Source organism: Zootoca vivipara, chromosome 1 (assembly GCF_965207765.1).
Source record: "Zootoca vivipara chromosome 1, rZooViv2.hap1.1, whole genome shotgun sequence".
Taxonomy (NCBI): Eukaryota; Metazoa; Chordata; class Lepidosauria; order Squamata; family Lacertidae; genus Zootoca; species Zootoca vivipara.
The window spans coordinates 91,765,154-91,784,677 of record NC_142582.1 but is presented as its reverse complement, the minus strand read 5'-3'; the positions used below and the strand labels follow the sequence as shown (position 1 = coordinate 91,784,677).

General features: G+C 45.1%; 2 protein-coding genes across 2 annotated transcripts in view; one reads left to right on the top strand and one right to left on the bottom strand.

The window, feature by feature from the left end:
* The window catches only part of LOC118087182 (cytosolic phospholipase A2 epsilon), a 33,851-nt gene extending 27,877 nt beyond the window's left edge, over positions 1 to 5,974 (bottom strand). Inside the window, exons 1-3 of the mRNA XM_060283017.2 lie at positions 5,896 to 5,974; positions 2,050 to 2,186; positions 776 to 904 (exon numbers count right to left, since the gene is read on the bottom strand). Of these exons, the coding sequence (XP_060139000.1) occupies positions 776 to 904; positions 2,050 to 2,186; positions 5,896 to 5,974 (345 nt within the window). The remainder of the gene's footprint in view (positions 1 to 775; positions 905 to 2,049; positions 2,187 to 5,895) is intronic.
* LOC132591998 (uncharacterized) overlaps positions 1 to 19,524 on the top strand; it is a 452,388-nt gene that overhangs the window by 312,356 nt on the left and 120,508 nt on the right. The gene's annotated exons all lie outside the window — the stretch shown is intronic.

The following is a 19,524-nucleotide window of genomic DNA, read 5'->3' as shown; positions in this document are numbered from 1 at the left end:
TGTGAATGGTATCAGAGTTGGTTTAGGGCAGTGGGTTGTTTTTTGCATTTGTGATGCAAGAGAGCACTATAAAACCAAACTACATGTAGTACAGATATGGATGGGCACCTGTACATAAACATGAGAAACTCTTATGTTTACTTTTGCCCCAATTCTGTATTATCCTGTGGTTTTTTGTTGTTGAACATTTTTCAGCATTGAAAAATTTTCAGCATTTAGTAGGATTTCTCCCAATATGCATATTTATGTATGCAATTTTACCCAATATACTCATCTTTGCAAGCAATGTCCCCCCAATACAACCCATTTTTGTACATTATTTTCACGAATATGCATTTTTATGCCCCCTTTCTGCATCAATATCTGACTGCATAACTGATTCACAAAATTCAGAGAGGTGTGAATTTCAAAGGATAGGTGCATTTTGGTTCAAGTATTGTTTCAGAAAGTGCCAATTAGGTGGGATCATATTAAAATACAAACCAAATCAAAATTCCCCGTATACCTAAATAATGAACACATTACAGCTAAATCTTATTTTACTTAATTACCGATCCAGATTGCGAATTCTGGAACTTAGACATTTCAGGCAACAAATGCTATTCACATCACAGTACAATCTTAAACATGTTTACTCAGAAACAAGTTCCACTGAATAATAATACTTACTCTCTCATTGGGCTAAACCCGCTTATTGGTGAGTAATTTTTTATTTAACTTCTGAGTGAACATGCATAGGATTGCCCTGTTAAACATTCTTTCTGTTTATACAGACCTTTGGATTGGAGTTAAAGTACAAGAGCACTTTTTCATTTAGTGGGAGTCTAGCTATATCAAAGCGAACAGTGAAAAGTTGTTCATCTTGGCAGACATCCTCATCGAAGACACTCAGCTCCAGCATGTTCTGATAGGAGAGAAAAGACCTACAAATAAAAGCTAAAAGAATTGTACAGCTTTTCTACAGGTATGTATACCCCAGACCGAAAAGGAAAATATTTTACAATGGCATGGAATTCCATGCAAGAAGAGACCAAACATATTAGGGCTGTTCAATTTAGTAAAGAGTTGGATAATTGGGTATATAAATTAGGCATGGAGCATGTTTACCTTCAATTCCCTGCTCTTTCAAAAATAGGCATGTATTCCACCAACAGCTCCATTGCTTCTGTGGTCTTAGGACCTTGGGAAACTGCTGAACCACGCCTTCCCCACTTGACCTATGGCATATCTAAGGACTGTTCTAAATGAGGTGGCAATCATGTAAGGTGGAATCTCCCTGTGCACTGACTCAGCCCATTCATATGCAACAGTCTTGCACTAATGATGTATGATGAAGTTGTGTAGACATTTCATACATGTAGCCAGTGCGTGGGATAAAGCATTTTAAATGTTAAACCAACTGTATGCATAATCTGAATAAGTACCTTTGGGATCTTCTTTAGGGCCACTGGCGGAGGAAGAGGAGTGCGGGCGGAGCACACCGCCCTGGCAGTGTGATCCCGGTGGGGTGCCATCATCCCCCGCCCATGCTGGGCGCCACACCCCTGTGGGCGGCGTGCCACACCCCCGGGACGCACGCCAGCCCCGCCCCCGCCTGCTCTCCACACACACCCGGTGCCGGAGATTGAAGCTCCGCCACTGTTTAGGGCTACTGTCAAATTTAATTCAGTCCCGGAAGCAAATTCAAATATTTATTCGAGATTATGTGCGTGAGCAACTGCTCATCTGAAATCATCCATGCATCCAAATTTTTCTGCACATGGAAAACTCACACATTAGGAAGAAGGCTGATGATTCCTTCAAAGAAGCAATCATTTGCATATAATAAGTTTCATGGAAGAATATATTAGAATCAGTGCAAAGCCACAACAGGCATAGCAACACCAACTGCCCTATTATGCCAAGTTGTGTCATGACACTAACATCAGTTCTGTGAGCTGGTGATCTTCTACTGTAGCTTCTAAAAATCAAGGCATGTTTCAAATTCACAAGAAATCACTTTCAGTGAGATTATGGTATACCAACAAGGAGTGACCATCAGTTTCTAACCTTCACTTTGCTCTGGACCATGAAATGGAAAGTTTCGTTCCAGACTGGGTCTTTAGAATTTTGAACTGTCTTTGTCTGGAACCTTTCGGAAGAAGCCGTTGGCAGCCATAGGGTCAAATAGCAATCAGTGTGGCTGACTGTTGGGAGAGAAAGTAGCACTTGTAAGCATGGACCAATGGTACCAAACAGTATGGGAAACAGCCTTACTTCAAAAATTAACCAATAAGTTAAAACTGACACGGGAACAAATAGAAGAAGACGGCTTCACCCCGGTATGGTTCCCCTTTATGACATACACAGCCCAACAAGACAATGACAAAAATCCACCAACAGCATACGAATCAATATGGTTAATCTGACCCAAAACACTCACCCACCCCACTCACACACAAAACAAAGACCACCACAGCCAACCACAAAGGAACAACCATATCCTAGGCCAACTGCGACATCTCTCACCATCAAAGGAACACAAGTGAACAGCAGAGAACCTACACAAGCGACGCTGACAAAAAACCCCCACACTTATTAAGCAACTAGTATCTTGAAGCCCGTTAAAAATAACGGGTGCTAGAACATATGTGGTAAAACATATGTTGTGAAACATATGTAGGTAGGTATGACTGAACTGGGGAAGTGGGTAGCTTTGAGGCACCACCAAAAAGCCCTTTTGGCATGATGGCTTCACAGCAGGGAAACACAGGAGCAGTGAAAAGGATGACAACTTTTTTTTTTTGCAAGGGAGGAGAGTAATGGGGGGGGCTGATGCAGCCTGCCAGCTAGCCGTCTTTGAGCTAGAGGCCCTAAACAGGAATGCCTGGGGTTAGGGACCCACAACAATCCCTTGCTCTTCCTCTCAGGGTTTTGGGTTCGATCCCCACGTTGGACAAAAGATTCCTGCACTGCATGGAAGGGTACTACAGGGCTCTCCAAGTCCCTTCCAGCTCTATAATTCTGATTCTCATTCTCTCTCTCTCTCTCTCTCACACACACACAGCAATCTCACACAGTCTAAAACCTGAGCTAGAGTGCAAGAATATGCTGGGGATGAAATGGGGGGAATAGAGAGGTGCTTAAGAGCTGTAGATTCTTATCCCTTGGGGCTGAGTGCAGGAAGGGTCGAGTTCATGCCCCAGAGAGTTATAGGTAAGGGCTGGTGTTAGCGCAGGGGAAATGCCGTGGGTAGCATGGAGACACGATTCAAAGAGCACTGCAGGCAAGAGCTGGAGAGGGTGCTTGCTGGGAGAGCCACCTCAGGCACCGTATTTGCGCCTCAAGCAATGCCTACCTATAGTGTGGTGGGGGGGGGCGTTGAGGCAAAGCAGGCAAGGCGAGAGAGGGAGAGGAAAGCACCCCTTTCTGTGCAAGGTGGTAGGGGCTTGTGGAAACGCAGGCTTTCTGGAGGAGCTTGTTTCTGCGAAGGGAAGCCGGCGCGCGCGGGAAAGCTCTCCAGCGAGTGCCTAGAGCTCTCTCTCTCTCTCATTCTCCAGGGGAGGCTGGGCTGGGCGAGGGGCAGGGGTGGGTAGAAAGCGGAAAAGCCTTTCCATGAGCTGCCTGGTGCAGCCAGGCTGCTGCTGCTGCCGCTGCTCCTCCTAACCTCCCTCTCTGCGCTCGGCTGCTGCGTCTGGGAGGAGAAGGGGAGGGCAGCCTTCTGAAGCCCGCTTCCTCCCGAGTAGACCTGCCCGGCTGGGTGCAGAGAGGGCCAAGAGAGAGAGAGAGAGAGAGAGAGAGAGAGAGAGAGACTCTCTATTGAGTCTTTCCCTGACTGTCAACTGTATTTCTTACATCTGCAGCAGTTGCTTTTTAAATAATATGATTTTAATGTATCTTGCTATGTTGCAAACTGTGCTGTGCTGAGCGCCTCACTCCCCCCCCAAAGGACTTTGTGCCTCCGCAGGGGAGATTTAGTATCAGAGGCTCTGACGGCAGAAAAACAGCTGCTGAGCCGGGAGGGGATGACTCTCGAGTCCCCAGCGCCTGCATATTTCTGCCTCCTTAGCGAAATAAGCAACAGTTTTGAAACCCCCCCCCCAGGAAGGAGCAGTAGAGAGGAGGTAAAAAAAGGCCTCTTCTCAGAGAGTAGCGCTCAATCCCTCATCTTTCCTGACAACTGAGGCCGGATTGAAATTGAGGCGGGGAGGGCCCCCCGGGGGCTCTTAAAGGGGCCGCGCTGCTGAAGGGACTTGAGGGAAAGGCTGTTGCTGAAGCAAGATGGTGAGTGCGGGGGGGGGATTGCTGGGGCCGCGCGGGGAGGCCCGGCCTGGGCTGGCTCTCCTTTGCCGCTTGCACATTCCCGGGAAGATTTGTGCCCTTAGAGTTCCAATGTGGGGTGTCTTTAAAAACTGCTTCAGGTTTAGCTGCGACGGTTGGTCGGCTGGGAGAGGAAGAGGCCGGGGACGTGGAGAAGGTAAATGAGCTAGGAGCGGAGGCAAGGTGCCGTCCGCGAGCTCCGTGGTGGCTGCTTATGTCCTCCCTCGTGTTCGTTGGCTGTGTGGGCTAAGGGGCTGCGGCTTCTCTAATGGGAGCGGCTTTTGTGCTGTCAGCAGCACGCCAACCGCTCAAGACCTGTGCCTGGTGGCAATGCGAGAGGCGAGGGCGAGGGCAAGTGGCGGTTGGCGGGGGGGGGAGCGTGTGTGTGTGTGCGCGCGCGTGCAGTCTCTCCGTCCAATCCCTGTGTCCCTGGGGGACATGCGCAGTGACCCAGGGACACACGGGACAGCTTGGACGCAGGGACAACTTGGACATTATTATATAGGATATAGAAACATTGTCACCCGACCCCACCCACACCCCCTCCCCCATCTACTTTCCTTCCCCTCTCCTCACCAATGTCTCAACAAATGAAACTGATTTGTAAAAATGCTAAGAGAGACATTGCACATATCTTTGTAAACCAAGAAAACCCTTAATAACAATTAAAAAACCTGTGTGATAGCTAATACAATATACATTGCAACTATTTTTTTAACAGGTATATATATATCACTTTGTGCATTGGGCTGATATCTGTACAGAATTAATTCATACCTGATGTTGGCAAATATACTTTCAAAAAATTCTCTGTTTGAACACGGGTAGGGATTCTGTGGCCTTCCAGATGTCACTGTATTGCAACTCCTTTTTTATAGCTTTTTATTTATACTTTTCAAATTTATACATTTCATTAATTTTACAATCCATTTAACATTTCAAAATTTGACTTCCTTCCCCCTTTTTCCATGATTCCTCAAATATATTTTTAAATATATTTTGCATATCCAAATTCTTTTAACTTGCTCATTTAATTATCTACTGTAAATATATACAGTACTCTTATAAAACTGCAGGTTATTACGATATGTAATCCTGCTTATGTTTTTATCTGTTTACAATTTCTCTGCAAATATTCAATAAACCATTTCCATTCTTTTATAAAAAGTTTGTTATTTCGATTTCTTATACTTCCGGTAGGTTTCACCATTTCATCATATTGCATAAGTTTTTGTATCCATTCTTCCTTTACTGTGACTTCTGCTTCTTTCCATGTACGTATTACAACTCCTATTATCCCCGGTTATTTAAAGTGCAGCATGCAGATTTAGTTAATTAGAATTTGTAGACTTTTTAAAATTCACAGCATAATATTAAGTGAAATGTCCAGTATCAATATTCCAACACAGGGATGAGGAACCAGTGGCTGTCTGAATATTGTTGGACTCCAGTTCCCATCAGCCCCAGCCAGCATGGCCAAGGGTCAGGGTAATTGCTTTTTCCTTTTCAGTAAAGGACTGGCCTGTTAAAGCCTTGTTGGGCACCGTAGTCTCATTGTATTCCAGCCCACCACAAAGGAATAGGAAAGCTACTTACGGGTATCTGCTCGCCGGAGATTCCTTGCTCTGATCACTCTTACACTAAGCAGACAACAAGGTGATGTTTCTACCTGCATGTAAATAGTGTACAAAGGTCAACATGAAAATGTGAATTGAAAGCATCAAAGTGGTGAGGAAAGGAGAACTGAGCGGGCAAAAACCAAAGACTATTAAAGTGTGCTTAATGGCTATTGGGTAAAGGTAAAGGGACCCCTGACCATTAGGTCCAGTCGTGACCGACTCTGGGGTTGCGGCGCTCATCTTGCGTTATTGACTGAGGGAGCTGGCGTACAGCTTCCGGGTCATGTGGCCAGCATGACAAAGCCGCTTCTGGCGAACCAGAGCAGCGCACGGAAATGCCATTTACCTTCCCGCCATTTACCTTACCTATTTATCTACTTGCACTACCTATTTATCTACTTGCACTTATCTACTTGCACGTGACGTGCTTTCGAACTGCTAGGTTGGCAATGGGAGCTCACCCCGTCGCGGGGATTTGAACCGCCGACCTTCTGATCGGCAAGCCCTAGGCTCACTGGTTTAACCCACAGCGCCACCCGCGGGGGAGGCATACAATTGCCCCATCTCTGGCTAATTTTAGAATTCAATGTTATAAATATTAATGGTCTCATTCTCTGTATTCTGAGAGCAGGTATGCACACCAATGCAAAGAAGTGGGGTATTGGATGTGAGTTATCTTGAACAGTGAATGGTCTGGGCATAGTTTTGTCTACAACTGGGGGTGAATCATAGAGTCAAAGGGACCCTGGAAGTCATCCAGGCAAATCCTCTCCATATAGGATCCCTTCCAGCTTCTAGTCATGTCCCCAGTCTGTTCCACTGCTGGACAGCTTTTACTGTTAGGAAGCCTCTTGTCATCTTAAACTGCAATTGACTTCCTTGCAATACATGACCAATCTTTCTAGTCCTGCCCTGGAGCAATAGAGGACAAATCTCACTCCACTTTCTGGTTGACAGCCTTTCAGATATTTGAAGGCAGCTATTGCATCCAGCTAGCGCTGTGGACCCAGGTAGCGCTGTGGTTAAACCACTGAGCCTAGGGCTTGCTGATCAGAAGGTCGGCAGTTCGAATCCCTGTGACGGGGTGAGCTCCCGTTGCTTGGTCCCAGCTCCTGCCAACCTAGCAGTTCGAAAGCACGTCAAAATGCAAGTAGATAAATAGGAACCGCTACAGCGGGAAGGTAAACGGTGTTTCCATGTGCTGCTCTGGTTCGCCAGAAGCGGCTTTGTCATGCTGGCCACATGACCTGGAAGCTGTACGCCGGGCTCCCTCGGCCAATAATGTGAGATGAGTGCGCAACCCCAGAGTCGGTCACGACTGGACCTAATGGTCAGGGGTCCCTTTACCTTTACCTTTATTGCACCCAACATGGTGCCCTCCTGATGTTGTTGGACTACAACTCCCATCATTCATTGACTGATGACATATCATCAGCTGAATAATCTGAGGCAGCAGGCAGAGACTGCAAGGACAGAAAAGGTGGCTCAGTAACGGCCATTTTGAATTTCCTTGTATGCTTATGTGTATAATGGGAGAAATAAATGTATTATGCAGAATAGCTTTGCAGCAGAGGCGCCAGGAAATTTATTCAGGAAACCCTGTTGGTTTTCATGTTTCTGGAAAACAAGCATGTGGTAATGTGCACTTTCAGGCAGGAAATGCAATGTGTTCTCTTTTTTGCTCTACAAAAAATGGCATCTCTACATCAAATATAATTTTAAGAATTATTATTTTAAAAAAACGTTTTTTGCGAACAAACCACCAATGGAAATTAACAAGCAAAACGTTAAAATGTGTGTGCGCACACACATATATATAGCCAAGTCACAGCAACTGTGAAATACTCTTAGTTAATAGTCAGATCTAAGTTCCTCTAAAAACATGTATATTAACTGTGTACACTCCATACATTCAAAGCACACGCACAGAAGCTACAAAATTCCTGGAAAAGAAATTTAGCCTTCACATAGCTTCAGTTTTTAGCACTCTTAACAAACTATAGTTCACAGGATTCTTTTTTCTTTTGCAGGAGTGCTTTAAATGTATGTTGTGTATGTAGTCTTTCTCCTCCTCACTCTTCTAGAAAACAGCCTCTGAATTTTTCTTGTTTTTGATGTCAGCTAGAATGGTCTACACAGAGGAGATCCTGCTTCTGGCATCCTAGGCTCAGTCCATTTAGCAGTTTAAATGCCACACTCAAAGCCAATACTTTACATCCTTTCTATCCTGATCACCAAGAGAGAAAAACAGCAACCCACCCACCCCCACTATCCTTATTTATTTATAATTTGTATCCCACCCTTTCACACACAATGCCTAGCTAATGACTTTAAAGATAACAAAATCTCAGAATCATTCATTTGGAAGGGACCACGAGGGTCATCTACTCCAACCCCCCTGCCATCCAATAATCTTTTTGCCCATCAAAGGACTCAAACCCGCAACCCTGAGAGTAAGAGTCTCGTGTTCTCCTGATTGAGCTGAGCAGCTGCCCCACTATTCACAGAAAATACAGTAAAAACTCAAAAGGACAAAGACAAAAGAACCAAAATAAAAACAAGCATCTTCATTGTGAAATACCTTGAGACTCAAAGCATGAATTGGTTGAATGATCATTTTCTGTCCCCCAAGGAATCTTGCAAACTGGGGGGGGCAGGGAAAGGATCATGGGACAGAATCTTCAGCCATAAGAAGAGCCCCAAAGACCAACATCCCATAATGAAACATGCCTATAGAACACCCTGCAGGAGCATGTGAGCACAACAGGTTTCTCCTGCTGTTGTTCCTTAGTGAATTGGTACAAAACCAATGTCATTTTGTAGTGTGTCTATGCTAACAAACAGCAACAAATGCGACACCATTTTATAATGAAAGAAAAGAACATACACAATCTGCTTTTCGCTCCGCCTATCTGAACCGGAATACCCATGATGCTTACCAGATGTGATAAACTTCCACATGCTTCCATTATTGTTTTCCGTGCAAGTTTGTGCAGGCTAAATGTTCTCGATGAAGCCAAGGATAAGACTGTAAAAATTCACACACATTTTTCAGGCTTTAAACCAGCAGAGGTGGATAAACACCTATTCCAAAAAGTGATTCAGAGCCACACCCCCTCTCGTTTCAGAAATAAAAAAAAGTCCCTCCCACCTCCCTTGTTACATTGCTATGCGGAACAAGTGTCAGAGTGAAGCGTCTTGAAATGTGTTAGAGCTGGCGCAATGAAGTTGCTAAGAACAGGTGTTCCTTTTGCTTCTAGACCAGGCGTGGCCAACTCCCAAGAGACTGTGATCTACTCACAGAGGTAAAAACTGGCAGTGATCTACCCCCTTTTTTGGGGTTCAGGTCAAGGTTGTTGAACTTTTTCTATGAAGGAAAGCCCTGTTTTTGGGGTTTGTGTCAAAGTTGTTGAGCTTTTTAGGGAGGAGCAGGGCAAAAAATGTTGAGCTTTTTTTAGAGGAGCTAAAGTTGTTGAGCTGCTTTGAGGGGAGCCAGTGATCTACCAGTGATCTACCACAGACGTCCAGCGATCTACTGGTAGATCACGATCTACCTGTTGGACGTGCCTGTTCTAGACTATGCTATTGCCTCTCCCTCCACCCTCCAGTTGTCTTTTGAAACACAATATGCATGTGTTTTCCTAACACAGATTTGGATCAGAAATGAATGCCCTCTCTCCCGGGTTAAACTGTCTGAAACTCTGTCCCCAAGAGCTGTCCTTTTTATTTAATTATATTTGTTTATTATTGTATGTCACCTTTCCCCCAAGAAGCTCAAGGTGATATAAGTGGCTTTCTCCATCTCCATATCACCCTTACAACCCTGTGAGGTAAGGTAAACTGAGAGTTGGCAGGTGGTTCAAGGCTCCCCAGTGAACTTCATGGTGGAGTGAGGATTTGGACCCTAGATCCTATTCTGACTCTCTAGCCACTATGCCATACTGGCTCTGGGCAACTGGCTCTGGAAGGTTGAGCATTATTATTCATGTGGAGATGCTATAATTGCACACCCGCCACCTCACCTGGCTCTATGCATGGATCTCCCTTGCTGGGTGGTCATCTTTCCATGTCCAAGTATCTGTATCCATGTGCCAGGCAGGAGGAGGGAATCTCTTAATTCCAGTCTTATAATAATAATTTATTATTTACACCCTTCGCATCTGGCTGGGTGGCTCCCAACAGAATATTAAAAACACAACATTGAACATTAAAAACAACACTGACACTGAATCCCTACATATATCAAGGAAAACAGAATCATAGACACCCCACCCCATCCACTCCCCCACCCCGCCCCCCTCTTCCCCCCTCTTCTTCCTAATGTCTCAACAAGCAAGATTGATGTGTAACAATGGAAAAATTATGAGACACTACATTACCTATGTAAACCAAGAAAATCCTCAATAAAAAAACCTTTAAAAAAACAAACTTCTTGTTATGTACTGAGCTGAATCATAGAACAATAGGATCCAGAATCAGCAGTCTGATTGGTCCGCAGGAGCCACCCAATCCAACTCCAGGTGGAAGTGAATCCGCAACCTGATTGGCCTGCAGGAGCAGCCAATCAGGCGGCAGGCAGAGGTCAATCCACAAACTGATTGGCCCACAGGTGTAGCCCTGAAGTAGCCAATCATGCAAAGCCCATTGTGTAAATAATGTATATAAGCAGATGGTTTTGGGAAAAGGGCATTCTTCTCTTCTTCTCCTTGATGACTATGAGCTGAATAAAGAGCATGAAATTCACTCTCGACTCCGAGTATATTTCACTTCTCTAAACAGGGTTGCCTTCAAATGTCTTCTAAAAGTCAGGGAGTTGTTTATTTCCTTGACATCTGATGTGAGGGCATTCCACAGGGAGGGGGCCACTACCGAGAAGGCCCTCTGCCTGGATCCCTGTAACCTCACTTCTCACAGTGAGGGAACCACCAGAAGGCCCTCGGAGTCTTCTAAAATATGATGTTCATAACCCATTGGAAGTTCTGGGCAGTGGCCATGGTGGGAGAAGTGATATTCCCCCTTTTCCCTATAGTCTTCCCCCCCACCCCACCATCCCTGTAGGTTGGAGATCCTTCCAGTCTAGCAGGTGGTATCAAAGGATGCAAGGGGAAGGTTAGACTGGGAAGAATGGCCTTTCCCACTTCCGCTGGAAGGAATCTCCACTAGATAAGAGGCGATTTTTTGTCATAGAGAGAAGAATGTATCATTGAAACAAACTGATTGAGTTTTGAAGATTTTTGTTCCTGTTCTATTCTGTATTTTACATTACAGAAATTCTAGCAGGATAATATATGCATTGCTGGCAAGAATAGATGTAATTAACTGAAACACACGTACCTCCTGGTTGACTAGGAGCTACCAAAGGGAGGAGGACATAAGAACAAATAGGCGTACATTAGAAGACTGGGCAGCTGGCAAATTCCACATGAAACTGCTAGCTAGGGATGCAAGAGAAGTAGGGTTTGTTAATCATTTGGATCACAAGGCCAAAGAACTGAGTGTGTGGAAGATGATGTACCAATCTGAGTTTGACTGCTGCATGCACAATAACTTCAAAATTAAAGGAATCACCTGCTTCAGATTCATCTGATAATACCTGTATAACAAGTTTTGGGCACCTTAAATACCACAACAGAGACATAATCTTAGTGTGTTCTCCAGAAATGCAAGCAATTGCAATTACAGCTTAGTTTTAAAAGCTAATTTGAAAAGAGTGGCTATAATAAAGTCATCCTGGGTCACAGGAATAGGAAGGGAGAGTTTCAGGATGGAGAAGGCAGAGATGTCTCAGGGCAGCATGTGCCCCACAGAGCCATCTCTCTATATCAGGCATCCCCAAACTGAGGCCCTCCAGATGTTTTGGCCTACAACTCCCATATCCCTAGCTAACAGGACCAGTGGTCGTGGAAGATGGGGGATGCCTGCTCTATATGAATTGATGGTTCTGGTGCATGAATTGCCTTAATTTTCACAATGTGTTTTGACTTCACCCTTTGGAGTAATAGCACAGCAAAATCATCTCTGTATGGAAGTGCATCACAGGTTGATGTGACTTTGAAACACAAAACCCGGTTAAAATCACATCACTTGTTTTGTTCTCAGTTGCGCCTGAGCCACAGTACCAGTAGGCATACCTGGAGATTTCTAAAATCAGACTTGGCACAACTTCTTTTTACCTTAAATCCTGTTTTATGTAACTGCTGCATTTGCCTGCAGTTTTGACTCAAGGTGCTTCTGTTTATTCATCCTGATCCCCCCCCCAAGGCAGCTGCATTAGAGTGTTTTGTCACACTTTCCACTTCATTTCCCAGCCGATTTCCTTTATTTCAAAGAGGCAAATATTTGGGGGAATTGAATTTGCTGCACAAGACCTCCCCGTAAACTTTAACTCTACAACCTAAGTTTACCAGTATGTGATTGACTCCCACCCATAGGAGCCAACTGCTAGGGGGTATGGATGTTTCGGCCCCCACAATAAAATATTTGAGGGGGCCAGACCTCCACATGGGTATTCCCATTCAAATGATGTGTGTGCACTGCATCATGTGTTCGATTATATGGGGCAGGGCTTTCCTGGGCCCCCACAATATTTTATTCAAATTGGCACCCCTGCTCCCACCCCAAAATAGGGAGAGTCTGGAAAGTACCCTAAGGGGTAAAGGTAAAGGGATCCTTGACCATTAGGTGCAGTCGCGGATGACTCTGGGGTTGCACGCTCATCTCGCTCTATAGGCCGAGGGAGCCAGCATTTCTCTGCAGACAGCTTCCAGGTCATGTGGCCAGCATGACTAAGCCACTTCTGGCAAACCAGAGCAGTGCACGGAAACACCGTTTACCTTCCCGCTGGAGCAGTACCTACATTTGCACTGAAATATAAATCCAATTGCCTACTACTCTGGGGAATGATGCATGTTCATTCAGCACCTTAAACTGAGCTTTGTGCTTACAGTTGCCTGCTTCTCATTCTGGGTTAATTCCAGAGTCATGTGCCTATGCACTTTGCATAGTGGACAGGTATTATCTCATTCATCCTGAAGAAGTTCCAGTTCCAGAAATCATTAATGATGTAGCACTTACTCATCCCTAGGCTGGTTTAGCAGCCTTTGCTGAAATGTATCCCAGCACTGCCTTATTAGTGACTATTCTGAAGTAATACTGCAATCAAAGTACATGAGACACCGTCTAAAAATATTGCAAAGTCATTCTGAAAATTCCATCTCCAAGTCTATATACCGTAATTGCAGACAAGGGCACAGCTAAGAGCAGGGCTTCTTATTATACTGTGTTGTATGTCTAGGAATGAGAGAACATCATTTTGCAGTGTGGTGTAGTGAGCGGCAGACTCATAATCTGGTGAACTGGGTTCGCATCTCCGCTCCTCCCCATGCAGCTGCTCTGTCACACTTCTCTGATGTCTGTCAGCCTCACGCACCTCACAGAGTGTTTGTTGTGGGCGAGGAAGGGAAAGGAGAATGTTAGCTGCTTTGAGACTCCTTTGGGTAGTGATAAAGCGGGATCATGGCCACTGGTCCCATCACCTCCTGGCAAATAGAAGGGGAAGAAATGGAGGCAGTGAGAGATTTCACCTTCTTGGGCTCCTTGATCACTGCAGATGGTGACAGCAGTCACGAAATTAAAAGACGCCTGCTTCTTGGGAGAAAAGCAATGACAAACCTAGACAGCATCTTAAAAAGCAGAGACATCACCTTGCCGACAAAGGTCCGTATAGTTAAAGCTATGGTTTCCCCAGTAGTGATGTATGGAAGTGAGAGCTGTACCATAAAGAAGGCTGATCGCCGAAGAATTGATGCTTTTGAATTGTGGTGCTGGAGGAGACTCTTGAGAGTCCCATGGACTGCAAGAAGATCAAACCTATCCATTCTTAAGGAAATCAGCCCTGAGTGCTCCCTGGAAGGACAGATCGTGAAGCTGAGGCTCCAATACTTTGGCCACCTCATGAGAAGAGAAGAATCCTTGGAAAAGACCCTGATGTTGGGAAAGATGGAGGGCACTAGGAGAAGGGGACGACAGAGGACAAGATGGTTGGACAGTGTTCTCGAAGCTACGAACATGAGTTTGACCAAACTGAGGGAGGCAGTGCAAGACAGGAGTGCCTGGCGTGCTATGGTCAATGGGGTCACGAAGAGTCGGACATGACTAAACGACTAAACAACTAAACAACAACAAAGCGGGATATCAAATCCAAATTCCTCCTCCTCCTCCTCCTCCTCCTCCTCCTCCTCCTCCTCCTCCTCCTCCTCCTCCTCTTCTCTAACATATTCCAACACTTTGCCAGCAGGGGAAATCTCTAGGTAGTTTTAAAAATGTACTAGCCATTGACCACAGGGACTTGGGTGGCGCTGTGGTGTAAACCACAGAGCCTAGGGCTTGCCTATCAGAAGGTCAGTGGTTCGAATCCCCACGATGGGGTGAGCTCCTGTTGTTTGGTCCCGGCTCTTGCCCACCTAGCAGTTTGAAAGCACATTAAAGTACAAGTAGCTAAATAGGTGCCTATGCAGGAAGGTAAACATTGTTTCTGTGTGCTGCTCTGGTTTGCCAGAAGCAGCTTAATCATTCTGGCCTCATGACCCAGAAGCTGTCTGCGGACAAACGCTGGCTCCCTCAGCCTATAGAGCGAGATGATTGCTGCAACCCCAGAGTCATCCGCAACTGGACCTAACTGTCAGGGATAGCCATTGATCATGACAAATCTGAATCAAAAATAAATACACATAAAGGGATGACATGCCACGAATAATAGTCTCTATTTAGATCTCTCCCTTACAATTCAATGCTATATTGTCCAGGGTCTTCTTTCTGATATTTTTGGCCACCAGAGCAAAAAGGGTGAATTTGTGAGTCACTGAAATGTTTACATCACTAAGAAGCCATAGGACCTTCTCTGCCAGGGAGAGACATATTTCCTGTACTGGCTGCAGGGTGAGAAATGGTCTCTTGGGTCCAGCCTCTAGGTGAGAAATCCAAAATCAGACAGGGATAGCGAAATTAACCTCTGAGCAACAATTCATCCTGGGGAAACACAGTGGAATCACTATTTAAAATGGGTACTTGGAAATAATTGGAGTTGTTGAGAATGAGGGGGTAACTTTTATGCTTTCACTTTTATTTAGATCGGAGAGGTGGAGGGAACACAACCTGGGAAGTTGTGTCAGGTTCATACTGAGAAGTATGTCATCTGTTGCCTGTTTTGCCACAGAGAACGTCTTACATGATACAAATTTACTTCCTGAAACCTTCCCTTTGCCTTCCCAAATTTAGTTCCTGAAACACTAATTATTGTAGCATGAGTCTGAAAAGCTGTGGGACACAGTGTATCACTTTATTGTGCAATCATTCTGTGACTGTGTGGCAGTAGTGGCATGATGATATTAGTGTTGCAGATACATTGTGAAATCACTGCTGTTAGGGAAACAGATTTGTCTCCAATGCTATGCACATGGTGAATCCTTTTCTGGATGCAGCAGCGACCTGCATAGGGTCAATAAACTGAGGCTGAACCCTGCTAAGACAGAGATGCTGGGTGTGTGTGTGTTAAGGTTCAAGAACTGGGGATTTTGCTTGTTCTAGATGGGGTTGCACTCATAGGTATGTAGTTTTGCATTGCTCTTGAAACCTTCTTTGTCCCCAAAGGACTTGGTCTCCAGATCCAAGAGAACCTATTAGCAGCTTCAGCTGGCAAATCAACTGCACCCTTTCTGGACAGAGATAGTTTTGCCACTGTGACACATGCACTGGTAACTACTGTAATTTGCTCTATATGTGGGGCCTCTGATGCAGCTGGTCTGGAGGCTGCAGCTGTTGTAGAATGCTGTGTTCTGTACGCTGAGTGGTACATCAAATTCAGCAAACGGTGTGTCTTGCAAACCTAATGATTATTGGCTTGTGGTAACACAAGGATGGGTCTCTTTGCTGGCAGTGCTGGCATTATGGGATGCACTTCCTGCTTGGCATTCTGCCAGCTTTCAAAGACACACCTGTTTACATAGGCATTCCCTTCATCTCTTGACCAGAGTCGCCTCTTTTAATTACTGTGTTGTTTTAATGGGACTGTTTTATTGCATGTTTGTGTACTTTAATTATGGTTGTTCATATTTCAGTGCTCCTGCAATTTGTTTTTTATTATTGTCAATTGCTTATTTTGGCATTAAGCAGTATATGCATTAATAATTAACATCAAGATTTGTAGGGCCACAAATTCTGTGGTAACACATGTTAGAAAGAATTCAGTGTCCTATTCTACTAATTATTCCATCAGTGTAAGCTTGCAAAATGGAATGATGTTCCCCTCTTGAAATATACTTGGAGTCGAGAGTGAATTTCCTGCTCTTTATTCAGCTTGTAGTAGCAGAAGAGAAGAATGGCTCTTTCCCCAAAACGTCTGCTTATATACATTATTTACACAATGGGTGTTGCATGATTGGCTACTTCAGGGCTGCACCTGTAGGCCAATCAGGTTGTAGATTCACTTCTGCCAGCAGTCTGATTGGCTGCTCCTGCAGGCCAATCAGGTTGCAGTTTCACTTCCGCCAGCAGCCTGATTGGCTGCTCCTGCAGGCCAATCAGGTTGCTGATTCACTTCCACCTGGAGCTGGATTGGGTGGCTCCAGCGAACCAATCAGACTGCTGCATTTTGGATCCTATTGTTCTCGGATTCAGCTCAGTACATAACACCTCTCTTTCCCACGTGCACTATTCTAGGGGTTCTCCTGAGCCCTCAGGCCAATTATGGGTTTTCATGGGGGAGGAGAAAGGGGGAGCCCTATTGCACAAGCAGAAGTCTTTGTGCAGGCCTTCTGCTGAAGACACTCACTTGATGAATCCCACCCATTGTTTATATGTGCTATGATTACATAGCACTACTTACATAGTAGCATAAGCCAACCTCCCCCCCCCCCCCACCATGGACTACTTGAAAATTGCTGAGGGTCTTGGTGGACTATTGTATCAACTGTAACACACTATGCTAGATGATGTTTGGTTTTTAAATATATATATATATATCTTCCGATGTGCTGTGGACCACCTGAAATGAAGTTCATCAGTAAACCACAGTTTGGGGACCCCTGACCCAAGCAAAAGGCAAGTATTTGTCCCAGGTCTAAACTAACAATGAGGGATGAGTGGGCAAGGGTGAGCATATGTAAACCCATTTACTTGGGCTTTCTTTCAGTTTTAGATGAAGATGAATGCATTAAGCCAATAGCTTCATAGAAGCAGATCCTCCCCCCCACCCTAAGCTGGGCTGGTGTTTGAAGTAAGAGGGGTGGTATCTTGTAGGTGTGCCTCTTCTTTCCAAAAATTGATACTGTCAACATCTCCACCTAATTACAAACAACCACAAGTTCTATGATTCCACCTAACTAATGTGTTCTTCTTGTCCCTTAATTTCTGCACATTTCCGTCATGGGCTTTCTCACTTGGTTGGTACTCAGATTTGAGGTCCAATGGTTCTGTGAGCATTCAATCAGGGCACTGGCATAGCTGAGCCCTCCTACCAAGATGCGTGCAGGTAGGTCTGACGTGAACACAGTTGTGTTTGAGGCTCATTGCAAGCAAAACAAGTAGGACTGTGCCTCCTTTGATCCTATGGGCTCCTGCTGCTTTACCCCAAAGTGTGCATTTAGATGGGAAAAGGCGGCGGATGTTCCTAGGCCTTGGTAGAACAACTTTTACTGCTGCCTATAAGTCCCAGAGGGACCCAGGTGGCACTGTGGGCTAAACCACTGAGCCTAGGGCTTGCTGATCAGAAGGTTGGCGGTTCAAATCCCTGTGATGGGGTGAGCTCCCGTTGCTCGGTCCCAGCTCCTGCCAACCTAGCAGTTCGCATCACATCAAAATGCAAGTAGATAAATAGGAACCGCTATAGTGGGAAGGTAAACGGCATTTCCATGTGCTGCTCTGGTTTGCCAGAAGCGGCTTTGTCATGCTGGCCACATGACCTGGAAGCTATACGCTGGCTCCCTCGGCCAATAATGCGAGATGAGCGCGCAACCCCAGAGTCGGTCATGACTGGACCTAATGGTCAGGGGTCCCTTTACCTTTATAAGTCCCAGAAATCCCAATAGGATTTGCATGCTATTTTCAAGGAGAATCTCCAGTGTACAGTGGGAAAAGATACCCCACCGGGGCCTGGCCTGTGACTGCATGCAAGTAGTCCAAACTTCTGTACTCAGAAATATGCAGAACACCCCAGGAAAAATTCTCTAAGCTTATTGAAACTCTGCTTTCTTTTGTTTTGTCAGCTTTTTGCATGTGTAGGAGGAGCCCTCATGTCCACACTGAAATTTTACTTAAATATTTTACTCATTTTGATCTTAACACTGCTTGACATCTTATCTTCTCCTGCTCCAGGTTTCCACTGTCATGTATCCTGCTCGACTGTCCTGATTTAAGCAGGACATTACAAAAACCATCCTGGCTACTGATTAGACCAGGCATAGGCAAACTCCGGCCCTCTAGATGTTTGAGACTACAATTCCCATCACCCCTGACCACGGGTCCTGTTAGCTAGGGATGATGGGAATTGTAGTCCCAAACATCTGGAGGGCCAAGTTTGCCTATGCCTGGATTAGATCCTGGGATGTCCCATTTTGCAGGGCCATGTTCTGCCCCGAAAGATACATATCCCAGTTTCCCTCTGGGACATGTTGGAGGGTATGCAATCGTAGGACCGCATGAACCTCCAATGATTCTTTTTGTCACAACGTTCTGCACATTTAAGAAGAGTAGAAAGTCAACCTCTAGGGTGCCCAGGGGCTTTGTGTTCTGCTTTACAGAGGGCAGTCCTCTGTTTGAAGTCCCAGTCCAAAGATAAAAAACCATAAGAAGCAAGAACAAGGATCTTGGAGCTGCCCATCAGTAGTTAACATCTGAACAGCAGAATAAGATGCACACTGGTCAGCTTGTAACAGTTTCCCCCAGTATGAGGAAACTGTATTTCTGTATACATTATAGTAATTATTTCTAAATTTACACCTAGATATGCACATTGGCACATACTAATTTTATGCAAATCTGTGCATTCTTTTGCCATCATTTTTAATGTGTAAGTATCCATAATAATGGGATTAATATTTTTAATGTGTAAGTATCCATAATATTGGGACCCAGGTGGCGCTGTGGGTTCAACCACAGAGCCTAGGGCTTGCTGATCAGAAGGTCGGCGGTTCGAATCCCTGCGACGGGGTGAGCTCCCATTGCTAGGTCCCAGCTCCTGCCAACTTAGCAGTTTGAAAGCACGTCAAAATGCAAGTAGATAAACAGGTACCGGCATAAACGGCATTTCCGTGTGCTGCTCTGGTTCACCAGAAGCTGCTTTGTCATGCTGGCCACATGACCTGGAAGCTGTACGCCGGCTCCATTGGCCAATAATGCGAGATGAGAGCCTCAACCCCAGAGTCGGTCACAACTGGACCTAATGTTCAGGGGTCCCTTTATCTTTACCAATCCATAATATTACCCTCTCCCCCATTCTAAATTTCAGTATCATAATTCTTAGGAGCATTTATATCTCTGGCCAAACCACGGGTTTTGGAGAAATATGTTGGTATTCTTATAAACTATTAAAACAACCCTTTCCCTTTGTTTT